Source organism: Lycorma delicatula, chromosome 3, assembly GCF_047948215.1.
Source record: "Lycorma delicatula isolate Av1 chromosome 3, ASM4794821v1, whole genome shotgun sequence".
Lineage (NCBI taxonomy): Eukaryota > Metazoa > Arthropoda > Insecta > Hemiptera > Fulgoridae > Lycorma > Lycorma delicatula.
Genome location: NC_134457.1, coordinates 223094891 through 223108184, shown reverse-complemented (window position 1 = coordinate 223108184; position 13294 = coordinate 223094891). Strand labels below are relative to the sequence as shown.

General features: G+C 35.2%; 1 protein-coding gene across 2 annotated transcripts in view; it reads right to left on the bottom strand.

Moving 5' to 3' along the window:
- Positions 1 to 13294, bottom strand: part of LOC142322469 (uncharacterized) — a 343373-nt gene that overhangs the window by 18578 nt on the left and 311501 nt on the right. The window contains exon 3 of one of the 2 annotated variants that reach the window (XM_075361584.1): positions 3225 to 3296. The exons of the other annotated variant lie outside the window; for it this stretch is intronic. Coding sequence (XP_075217699.1) covers positions 3225 to 3296 — 72 coding nt within the window. The remainder of the gene's footprint in view (positions 1 to 3224; positions 3297 to 13294) is intronic. 2 annotated transcript variants of the gene reach the window in all.

The window sequence follows — 13294 nt, the reverse complement described above, 5'->3', positions numbered from 1 at the left end:
TACGATTTGCTGATGATATAGTAATTCTAGCCGAGAGTAAAAAGGATTTAGAAGAAACAATGAACGGCATAGATGAAGTCCTACGCAAGAACTATCGCGTGAAAATAAACAAGAACAAAACAAAAGTAATGAAATGTAATAGAAATAACAAAGATGGACCGCTGAATGTGAAAATAGGAGGAGAAAAAATTATGGAGGTAGAAGAATTTTGTTATTTGGGAAGTAAAATTACTAAAGATGGACGAAGCAGGAGCGATATAAAATGCCGAATAGCACAAGCTAAACGAGCCTTCAGTAAGAAATATAATTTGTTTACATCAAAAATTAATTTAAATGTCAGGAAACGATTTTTGAAAGTGTATGTTTGGAGTGTCGCTTTATATGGAAGTGAAACTTGGACGATCGGAGTATCTGAGAAGAAAAGATTAGAAGCTTTTAAAATGTGGTGCTATAGGAGAATGTTAAAAATCAGAAGGGTGGATAAAGTGACAAATGAAGAAGTATTGCGGCAAATAGATGAAGAAAGAAGCATTTGGGAAAATATAGTTAAAAGAAGAGACAGACTTATATAGTCGCTTTAATATTGGAAGGACAGGTAGAAGGAAAAAATTGTGTAGGCAGGCCACGTTTGGAGTATGTAAAACAAATTGTTGGGGATGTAGGATGTAGAGGGTATACTGAAATGAAACGACTAGCACTAGATAGGGAATCTTGGAGAGCTGCATCAAACCAGTCAAATGACTGAAGACAAAAAAAAAAGATCAAACCGGCTTTTATTTTGTAATTTTTTTTCTTTTTCAACAAAATAATGAAAAAAAATAAAGTACGAAACAACCTCCTTTTAGAATCATTTTGTGCGAGATGCTATTTTGAGTGCGATTTCTTTCTGATAATTTTCATAAAGCTGATATTCAAAGGCACTTCAGCTAACTAAACTTCTTTAGTTAATAAGTAATCAGAATACCAACTATAGCTACATAATTTCTTTTCAATTACATAAATATACGTAGTATAATTTAATTTTTTATTTATTTAAATACATACTTTTACGAACATTAAAGTATATAAATTGTAACTTCATCCCGCAAAAATAGCCTGATTTCAATTATAATTGATATTTACCAACGATAGATTGGTTGTCAGGGTAGAGGAGAAAAGTTTTATTTGCTTTACGTTAAGGGAGGTCAACAGTTCAAGGCTAAGCTGAACAAATTACATTTTAGTGTTTGAAACCCTTAGATAATATATTTTGGCTACCATCCCGTTGTGTAGTTCTAATTAATATTACATCCAGCTGAGTAATTCAGGGATGTAATGCGCTGCATTCAATAAACGAATAAGGTTCACGATTGTTTACACGAACCTAAAATTCGATAAAGCTGCACAAGACATTCGGTGTCTTCCCAGATACCATAAGAATTAATTAAGAATTAAATTGTTTGTTTATCATTCGCTTTATAGTTTTTTCTAATCGCATTTTCATATGCGTGTAAAGATTGAATTAAAATTTAATCTAAAGTCCCGTATAATGCAGTAGACAGGAAGCAAGTATTGAAAGTGTCAAAAAAGCGGTAAAATATTGTTGGAATAAATTGGAAAATTTGGTTATCGAAACTAAAAACGCTCAAAAATAATTAATTTTTGTTTTTTTTAATTTAAAACTGCTCGGTCATTTCGACTGTTAAATAACCATCATCCAGTCATATAAGTTTTATTTAAGAGAAAGGATATTTCTTTGTTAGGTTTTTGGAATCGTGATATTTCTACCTTTTGTGGGATACATTTTTATCTCATTCAACCATACTTAGGGATGTGATAAGCCACCTGAGTTGGAAGTTTCAGCGGTTTAGATTGTTTTTTTTTTCGACTAGGATCGTCTACAAAAATAGTTCATCGTTTGTAGTTAACAATTTTTGTGATGCACTGAAATGTAAATATTCTTTATTTAGTCGTTTATTATTATTTTATCATACTGATTTTTAATTTTTTTGTTTTGTTTAAACTCGTCAGTTTTTTTTTTACATTAGTCCGTTTGTATCTTTGGATGATGATCGTTTAAGAATCAAAATCGCTATCTAGTTTTAGATTTGATCTTGCGGAAGACGGCAAACTACCAACAAGGTTAGATATTTCTTTTACACCATCCACTACTTTTTACAGTTTTTATTCCCCACTATCGATTCTGCGGGTGCAGATCTGATCCGACTAGTTTCTCTATAAAGATGCTAGGATTCTGAAAGTAGTATTACCTGAAGGGCTCCTGCAACCGTGGGTATCTGGTAGGAAAGGTTATCTGCAGTCCTATCCGGGGTTTCTCTTTCCTCTGTTCGCTGTACTACAAGCCTAAAACCCGCACAACATTAAAAGCCGTACAAAAAACTTAGCGGATTGAAATCACTTCAACCCGTTCGTTGAAGTATCATTCGGGTAAACTCGAGGCCAGTAATTCCCTCTCAGAAAAGCAACAGTTTTAAGATTTTAAATTTAATAATTATTTTTAAACTGTTTACAGATACGGTTTTATAACAGGACTGAAACTAGTCTAGTAAACGGTGGAAAAAAGATTTCGTGACATTTTTGCCATTATTTTTACTTTGACTTAAGAAAAGTTGATTTGCGTATAAGCAATGTTGCGCGTAGGAGTTTCTCATTTATCCTCCCACAAGTTATCAAAACTCCGTTTCTGTAAACCGATGATACGTTTGTCACAGTTAGACATTCTAAATACACTCGACTTCAAGTTGGTTTCCGCGAAACAATACTGCTGTAAACACTATTGTAGAAAAAGTAAGTCGCTTGGAAGAAAATATGCATAAAATACATTAAAAACTTACGCTACGGGATAGATTGCAGATTAAATTAATTTTAGTATAGCTACACAAGCGGTTATAGAGATGTATACTATCATTTTTTACAAAAAAAAATCAGCACTGAAAAAGCATGCTTATTAATCTAAAAAATCATGTTGTCTTTTGTTTAAAATAAATTATTGTATAAATTTTTCTACTATAAAATAATTCATTACATCATTAACGTAGGAAAATGCGTAAGCCTTTTTCCTTTTACATCGCGAATGTGTTTATTAATCCGCTCTTTATTATGGCGATAAAACGTACTCGAAAGCACGCATTTATAATTTGACTGTATAAATATAAGAAAATGCTTTTTTTTTATTAAATATTCGGCATATTTAATCAATAAAGGCGATATTTATACGCACCTACCTATTACATACGTGTAGAAATAATGTGATTGCCCACGTGATTTCAAGGAAAAATACAATGGCCGCTCCAATTCTGCAACATAAAAACAATACATGCTGTTATCGAATAAAATCGTTGTTATACACTGAAAATAAGATTAGGGCTACGGAAAGCGATTACAGATCTGAAGGTGGAGGCTGATTAGGCTGCAGATCCAGTAAGCGTGTACTAGTTTACGGTAACCCTGCGTGAGGGAATGGGATTTTAGCGGGTTCCCCTCATAGGCGGTAAACCCCACACACCCAGTATGTACGGGCTGTTGGGCGTTTGGTTCAGCCAAATTTTCCCATTTCCTACGGAAAACAAAAAAAAAAGTTTATGGTCAGTACAGTTTTGTTAAAACGTTAAAAAATATAACTCGATCACCTTGCTACGGAAATTAGTGGCGATTGCATTTTCACTTACGTAGGCAACTTATCGTTTGGTGAAGTTAGACTGTTAAAGGAACATTCACAGACAAATAAAAAGACATTTTCATTATGAAAATTAGTGAAACGATTTTTTTTTTCTATTTTCCGGAGTAATTTTAAAATTAATTTTGAAGGGACTTTGAGACCCTTCTTATTTCTGCTAAAAGCAGCGTTTAAACCAAGAAAAATCTGAGGTTTAAAAAGACTTCTGCAGTTACGCTGACTTTAAAAGACAAAGAAACTTAATGAAAATTAAAAACTTAGATTGAAATAAGCATTTACACAACTTACAAAAAAAAAAAAACAAAAAAAAACACTATAATACTATAAGAGTAATTTTGCAATTATTAGAAAAAAACTCCAACTTATTAGAGACATACTGAAACATGTTTTCAATAAGACTTTTCTATTTGAATGTGTTATTTATTTTTTCTGTTGATATTAGAAATTTATATGTAGTCATTTATATGTAAGTTCCCCGATTAAATGGTCGTAGATACAATTTTTAAAGGAACATCAAAATAATGGAATTTTGTTAATTTCATCAGCGTTAAGATCCCAATGTGAAGTAATTTGAACGAATCCTCTTGTAATCTGATGAACATAAATTTTCATACGGAGGCATTTTAATATGTAAAAAGTAATGCGTATGAGGACTTCCTGTGTTAAAATTCAATGCAATGAAGCTCGACAAGAAAGAAATACAAATTTTTCTTTAAAATGTCTACATTTCGTATACATTCGATACATTTTGAAGTACTTTCACCAAATATCATTTGGGTCTATATAGGGAATTTTTATTTATTATTAAAACCTGTAAACTTTTAAAAACTGTAAAAACTTTTACGAAGTAAAGTAAGTATTATAATCGCGAAAAATTTCGGTGTTTAGATTCAACAGAAATATCCATTTCGACCGTCACTGAATCCATTTTGAATAGTTTCGGCGTGACGACTGTACGTACTTACGTATGTAAATATCTCGCATAACTCAAACACGATTAGCTGTAGGATTTTGAAATTTTGGATTTAGGACTGTCGTAACATCTAGTTGTGGACCTCCCTTTTTGATTGCAATCGACTGAACCAAAAGTGTCCAAAAAGGTCCAAAATAAAAAAAAAATCTGGATTTTGTATTTTTCCTTAATTTTAGTAACAAGCCCTCATTCAGATATTTTCAATAATATGTCATAAGTGGTACTTATTTTCATCGGTTTCAGAGTTATACCCAAATCAAATCTTAATTAATGAAATATTTGGATCTTTCAAGGGTAAGGCACATAGCTTCGAATCAGACTTCATATTTTTTTTTTAACTTTTTTTTTTAATTTTAATATACTGATTTATTAATAATTACACTGGTCAACATGATTTTTGTCTCACGCGTACCAATAGATGTACTTAATGCAGTTTTTTTGAACTGTTTTCAAATATGTATTCAGAATTTCTCCATCACCCACAGTTTTTTATTATTTTCATTTTTTTAAATATTTTAAAACGTTTTTCGTTCATTTGTCGATTGTCAAGTAAAAGCTCCTACAGAACTGTAAATATGATGGAACAAAATGAGCTACTGTTACGCAGGTTCAGACATGTATGATACTAGTGTAGCACACATTCATCAGAACGATGCTAGTTGTGAGATAGTAGTAAGCAAGTCATTGTGAGTGCTTTGTATGTCTGAATTATTGTGTACTATATAATTAAAAATTTATTTCTTTTAATTAGTCATTAGTTGTAAAATGCCTAGAGTATGTTTAAATCATCCTAACAATGTTTGTTATGTATGTGATGAAGTGACGCTCAAGTCCCAACGACGAAACCTTACTTCATTAGTAAAAGATGTTATGAACTTTATTTTGGGTGTATAGTCGGGGACCGACCAAGGGCCTGGGCCCCATATATCTGTGGTTTATCGTGTTCTAGGCTTCTCACTGCATCGAAAAATGGCACATCCCATTTGCTATTCTTATGATTTAAAGGGAACCCAAAGATCGGTCTTCTGACTGTTATTTCTGCTTGTCAAACAAAAAAAGGATTACGTTGCTGGAAGATTATTGTTGGACCATCAAGAGGGATGCTCCACAGGCGAAATATGGCAGAAAATCGTCATTACGTGAGAAAATCGTTTTACGTGAGTCAGATATTTAAATATCGTAAAGTTAAGAATGCAGAAAGTATTAAAATGCTTGATAAATGCCTGTCTTTCGGAAACCTTGCGTGATGGGGAAAAAAAAAATCATATTTGAATTCAGGAGAAAAAATATTATCAGAATCACATATTTTTCTTCCTGAGACAAGAAAAAAACCTTGCCCGGTGTTATTAACCTCTGATTGTAAAAATATCTTTACGATAAATAATAGTCTAATAACAACAATAAGAAAAAAAAATATCAGAAGTCATTAATGAAGTAAAATTTTAAGTGCTTTTCATTAAAAAAATAAAGTATATATGTAATTTAATAGGCGTACAAGGAAGTCATGTGGTGTCCACATCAGTTCTTTTTTTAAATTACACCGATCCCAAAACAAATTTAATTACAAAAAAAAATTACACTGAAAAGGAAAAACAATTTTTCCACTATTCAAATACAATTTTTTCCAACATTGAAAAATTTTCTCAATAAAGCTCTGAAACTTATCTTAGAAGTCGGCGCCAAATTTTAAATAAATTATAAGTGCTAGAGATACGGATTACGAAATAACGAAAGCACAACTTAAAAATTATAAAAGTCATTCGAATTGGGCGCTGATTTAAAAAAATTAGTTTTAAGGATTGTATAGAGGGTACAGAGGAAAAAAATAGTTTTTCCTTTTTAATGCAACCTTTTTTAATATTTATTTTATTTTTTAGAGTCGATTCAATTTTTAAAAAAAGTCTTCTTTTTACTTTTTTTGGCTTTGTAAAAATAGAAAGCTGAAGTACGTAAGAGAAAAAAAGTTCTCTTGAAACAAAACAGGATCGTTTGTTTTTCCATTACTTTTTTTATCGGTCTAATACGATTAACCCTTAACATACCAAGCGGGATCCTCGAAGGACCTCGGAGAGTGATTTTTGGTGATTCTGCCGTTAACTATAACAACCAATTTATTCTTGATTTTTTTATGTGTCCCGGATCCATAAGATAAATATTATAATGCGTTCGTTCAAAAAAAAAGAAATAAATCAATAAAAACACTCTTGGGGTCCCGACAGGACCCCGCTTGGTATACTACGTTTGGACCTTCTTTCATCAAAATTCATCTCAGTCGGGGTAACAGTGGTCAGCTGCGTCCCAAAGAAACATAAAAACGTTCGTGTACTTTCCGCTCAATTTCTTGATTATTCAAGTAACCAGTGAAAGCCACAAGAAGCCCAACACGATACTCGAATGCACCAGTATCAAAGGTGAGATGAACATGCAGACAAGTTAGTAAGAGAATATTCTTGTGCCAGACGTACCTCAAGGTGTCCTCTGAGAATTTTCATGAACGTGCTGAACATAATTTGGATATCCAAAAACAAAGACTGGACCACCGCCAGAAAAATCGCAGATATCGATTCCTGTTGGAGTTGTGCAAGGAACTGACCAAACTCAACATTCTGCAAACGGCAACCGATCCAAACGGTCTCTATCTTTCAATTGCCAGTGCTATTGAATCTGCGGGAGTTTTTGTCACGCGCAACACTGCAGCTCAGAGCACACCATCAACATCAAGGCCATAGCAGATCCACAAAACGGAATGATGGTCATACTGTCCCAAACGCACAGACAGGAAAGTCAACACGGTCTGCTGTAAATGTAAACGTTTTGTCCGCGAGACACAGAGGAATGCCAGGACAACCGTGACATGTGCTAAACATTGTAGTATCGGTAATAAATGAATTTGTACCATTTGTCTTTGTGAAATTAGATAACTGGTTTTTACGTATACTGTATATTGAATTATGCTGTTTTACAGTATACGTTCACTATATCGTTTTACATGAATATTGTACAGTAGAAGTATTATACTGTATATAATCAAATAGAAAAATATACACTGCTCCATATCATTGGATCTGAAAATGTACAAACTCTATTGTTAAAATTATTTATTCAGATTTACAAACACAAAAGCATAAAATAGTATGAAGATATTACTGATGAAATAAACAAAATTTTTGATGCCAACAATGCTTACTTAGCTTAAATATATTTTTAGACATCCAAAGAACTAAATTTGAGTAACCTCAAACAATAAAGAGTTGAGAAATTAAAAAAAAAAACACCATGGAGTCTCAGAAGACCCCAACTTGGTAAACAACGCTGACGACTTATGTTTGATATGTTAAGGGTTAAACAATGGATGGTAACAACCACTAGCAACTGTCTATCGATTAAGAAAAGAATCATCAAAATCGGATCTTCTGATCAAAAGTTATTCCCGGACTAATATAAAAAATATGTGTATTTACTAGCCGGCCCGTCTAGCCAGAACCTGGACCCTCGGGATCAGGTCAGCCAAGACGAATCCCGGAGCCAATTCAGGGACTCCTAGGGACCTCTCAAAGCCAAGGAGCATACCCCATGGCCGCAGAGCTCGTTTCGCTAGCCATTTCCTATTTTCTAAGGGCGCCGACGCCCAGGACTACTGCAGATCTTTCTTCGGTCGCCATTCCCATCTACTCAGAGAGCTCCAACCCCTGGACGTTATTCTCATGATATTCTCAGTATTATAAGAATAATACTGATAAATAATAATTACAAAATTCAGGCTTTATAGAAACCTGCAAAAGAAACTAAATTACAGAAGACAAAATAATATTAACTTTTTTCTTTCTTTTTTTTTCGGTGAATCGGAGGAACCCCATTTACGGGCATAGTGTTAGACTCGCAACAGGATGATATACTGGCATTTTCCAGGTGATAGCTCCAAGTCATGCCCTCTCAACCGCTTCTCTATCGAAGCGAGGGCCGAATTGCCCCGGTCCTGGATTTCCCGTTCAGTCCTTTCATTGACCAGTACCACCAGATAATCCGCGTAGGCGATGGCAACCACACATCCAAAACTCCATCGAAAAAATTTTCCAAGGAAGGGGGCCCAACATCAACCCCTGCCGAACCCCCCAAACATCTCACTCTCCAGCGTCTCAGTAAAAACCCACGGGTTACTGAGATAATCGCTGAGCTGTTGCAAGAGGTGCCTTATGTTGTTATCCCTCAGGGCTGCCAAAACAGTATTCCACGGTACTGAGCCAAATTCATTTCGGATGTCCAGTAGCACAAGCGATGGGATGCCCCTTGTCCTCCATGTTCCACTTCTGGCCTGAGCTGCACAACTCACAACCCTAGAGATGGCCTGTATGGTTGAGCTACCTTTAACAAATCCGTATTGATTCGCGTGAATGCTAGCTCCAATGTTTAACTCCTCCACAATACGGACCGCCAGCATCCTCTCAACCGCCTTAGCCATATTGCTCAGCAAACAAAGCGGGGGGGGGGACGCTTCAACCGTGTCCTCCTTCCTGTTCTTAGGGAGGAAGACCAGGCATGCTTCCTTCCAGCATGTGGGAATCGACCCCCCTTCCAGTTCCAGGTTAACCGTATCAATGAGGTGCCACGGGACCTGACTAACTAAGCCCTTGAGCACTTTGGCCGGAATCCCATCGGATCCCGGACTCTTTTTATTCCCAAACCTATATTAATCGCTGATATAACTTCTTCGAATGTGAAACGTCGCTTCTCATAGACTGTGGGTCTCACAACCTCCTGCTCAGCACAGGGGAAAAGTTTCACACCACCTCTTTCCTAGCCTGATCCTCCGACTGTACTGGCAGACGCCTACCAAACCTCTTCATAACGATTTGGTGAGCTCGCCCTCAGGGATTGTTGTCGAGATGCTTGCAAAACTCTCGCCATTTATGTGGTTTAATGTTCTTGCTTTCGAAATTGAGAGCTTCCTGGACTCCCTATACTGTTGGGCAGCCTTCACGAGACCCTCTCTGCCGGACAAAATAATAGTAATAGTAACTACGGTAACTGAAGTACACACACCTTTGATGATGAAAAATTCATAAGTTATTTTTTGCCACGGTAAAATAATGAAGTAAAAGGATTAATCTATTTTTTCCTTAATGAATATCTTTAATTCACAACTTCACCCTCCTTGGAGGCGAAGAAATAATGAATATTTCTAATGTGTTAACCTTCAAGGAAGCTAGGGCCTCGGTCGATGGCTTAACCCTTCCCTGGGATAACACGAATGTATCCTGCAATTTTGAAAGTAATCGATCGGTTGGTTCTCGCGTGATGCGATGACAAACTTTATACTGATTATATTATATACTAATTATATTATTATATATATATATATTTTTTTTAAATCGATCTTTTTGGGATTCATATTTCTCTGCACTATACAAATTATATTAACCCGATCAACGCAAGTACATAATTAATAAAATAAAATAAAATAGGATGACACCTACCTTATTCCATAACCAAAGCAAGAGTGCTTTCGCCGGTACATCACATCATCAGTTGCTCTATATAATTTTTCAAATCGTTTATTGCAAATTACACATTGAAATTAAAAATTACAAATACTATACTATACATGAGATAATTATATAGAGCAACTGATGATGCGAGGTAGTCGCAAAAGGGCTCTTGCTTGGATTATGGAATAAGGTAGGTGTCATCCTATTTTATTTTATTTTATTAATTATGTACTTCACGCATGCAAAGTTAGCCTTCAACCTACTACCAAATACCCCGTTTGAATTCTTAAAATCGGACGAATGTATACAGAGATATTATAAGAGCAGCTCATTGAACCTCCCAAAATTACGTGACAGGGACACCCCGATTGTTACCAGTTGATGGTGATGATTGGTCTAGCCTCCCAGGAGATGCTCGCATATCTCACCAATCTAGCCTTACCCCACGGTAAGTCCATAATATTATTTTGTTTAACGTAAATTTAATTCTGTTATTTTTGAAATATTATTCATTCGATTGATTCGAATCATTCAATCCAAACACAGCTCACAGTGCGATAGAGACTCACAGTTCATAATCCATTAAAGTTTTGTGATTCAACCGGCAAATCTCCACTACTACATATTATATGTTTTTTTTTTATTCGAGATGAAATATGTCTAAAACTATTCTCAGTTATGCCAAGAAATATGGGTAAAAATATGGTTGCGATTGTTTGAGTAGTTTTTTGTTTATCCTAACCAAAAAAAAACTCTTCCTTTTTATACAATAGTGTATATATATATATATATATATATATATATATATATATATATATATATCATATATAAAACATGTATAATATATATATATATATATATATATCATATATACACACAGATGGAATTGATAACTACTTTCTATTTGAAATCTGTTAAAAATGAGTGAAATTTTGTGTATTAAATGTTGAATGTATACCGTATATATTTGCTGCAATTGACAAATCTTGTGGTGGTCTTTTACTTGCAATAGAATTAATAATAATAATCTTTACTCCAAACAATAATCAGATTACAAATGAAAATAAAATTATTTACATTTATAAATTCTTTATATATAATCTTAGTAGACATAAAACCAAACAATATAAAATAATAATAAAAATAAACAATTATTATATAATCTTGTGGAACTAGGTACTCCCTATAGTAATAACTGAATTGGAGGTTACCATCCATTATTTTTCAGTGAGAAAAATAATAAACTAACCATTTATTGAATAATGGTCAAGTGTGGTTTTTTAAGTGGATATAAAAATAATTACACGATACAAGTCTTGCAGTACTAAAATTTCAGCTAGTCACAAGATTATATATACATACATACAGATTAAATAAATCAGAATCATAAATACAATTCAAGAATACAGTGATAAAATTAAAAATGAAATTAATCCTATATAAAAAATTGAAAGAAAAATAACGATAACAAAAATAAAAATTGATAAAAATGTGAAAATTAGCTGAGAGATCACAAATAGTTTTGCGCCGTAACTTAGGTATATTTCAGCGGCTGATAGGTATCAGTGACGGTCTCGTAAACGTTGCTAGGGGTATAGTCGAAAAATTCAAATGGCGAGTTCTTAAGATAGACCATTTAGAAGATGAGAACAGTCAGATGCTGATTTAATTATATTTTATATCGACACCATTGGTAATCGTGTGAAAAATGCTACTTTTCGATTGCGCCTGTCAATGGGGTTTTAACTACTAGGATTAGAAGGATATGAGGAAGTTGAATGTCGAATGGTTTCTTTAACGGTAAGCTGGGCCTTCAAGGTACACAAAATACAAGGCACTATAATCAACAAACCTCTAATCGATCTTGGCAAAAAAAGCTTTTGCGAAAGACCAAGCATATGATGCTGTAAGTCGAGCAAACAGCTGAGAAAAATTAGTTTTGTTATGATTTGAAACTAAAAACGTACTAAATAAACCACATGATAATTCGCTGACAAAGTTGAAAAGATTACGAGCACTGTCTAATTAATATTTTTTGAATTAAAGTTGCAAATGTTTTTTTTTATTTATATGGATTATTGCCGAATGGCTTCGACGGCACGTGGCACTTACTAACCTTATGGGAGCCCCGAGAAGGACTGTTGTCATCGAATGGCTTCGACGGCTAGTAATTCATAACCTTGTGTTGGCCCTGAAAAGGGCCGTTTTTTGCGTTAACTCTTAGAAGAGCTGTCGGGTCCGGAAGCTGGTCTCCGGCGAAGTCGGGGAGTTGCGGCTCGTCCATTGAAGTCAGACCGGGCTTTCCCTCAGAGGCAGTTGGGTCCCCGCTACAGCATGGCAATGGTGGCCCCCAGAGCCCCGCAGTGTCGGGTCGGCGTCGGTCGTCCTTCGACGGCGCGGCCGAGGCGTTTCTCCCCGAGCGATCCCAAGCTGGGCCGGCTACTGCTGCTGAGTCCGCCGGCCACGGCGATTGAAGCCTAGGGAGTTGGAGCAGAAAGGCAGCGTCTGCATCCAGCGGCTTCCTCGGCGGACCGGCCAGGCCTGCTGCTCCGGCGGGGATGTCGGCATCCGCCGGGAGGTCCCACGTTGAGCCGACCAAGGAACTTCTTCCGTTTTCTTCCATCTTCTTCTTCTTCTTCTTTGTCTTCTCCCGGTGGCGGTCGACGATGAATTGAAAATTCACTCTCGTGTACGCTCTTTGATTGGAGGTTGAGAGTGGTGGGGCTGCAGCGCCGCTATGGTGGGAGAACTTCGCGGTGGGAGTGATGCTTGTATCAGCGCGTCCGTATATTGTGCGCCAGCTCACATCGTTGTTACCGTTATCGCACGCCGATATTAAATTAGGTATATATGTGGTAACAGGATATTAACCTACGCATAAGCACAAGCTTCGAACTCGGTGATCAGAACTTTCAACAAATTTTTTCTGTTCTTCCTAAATTTCTAAAAAAAAATCTGAACTGATTTTGTTGAAAAATATATATAGGACTACCAGGAATCCAAAAAAGCTCAAATATTTGTTTAACCGTTACAAAATTAGATGTGAACATCGCCAAAAAAATAAAATAAAAATAGATTAGTCAAATTGAGAACCTCCTACTTTTTTTTGAAGTCTGTTAAAAATAGTAATTTTCAAAGTATTTTTTAAAAGTCAATACC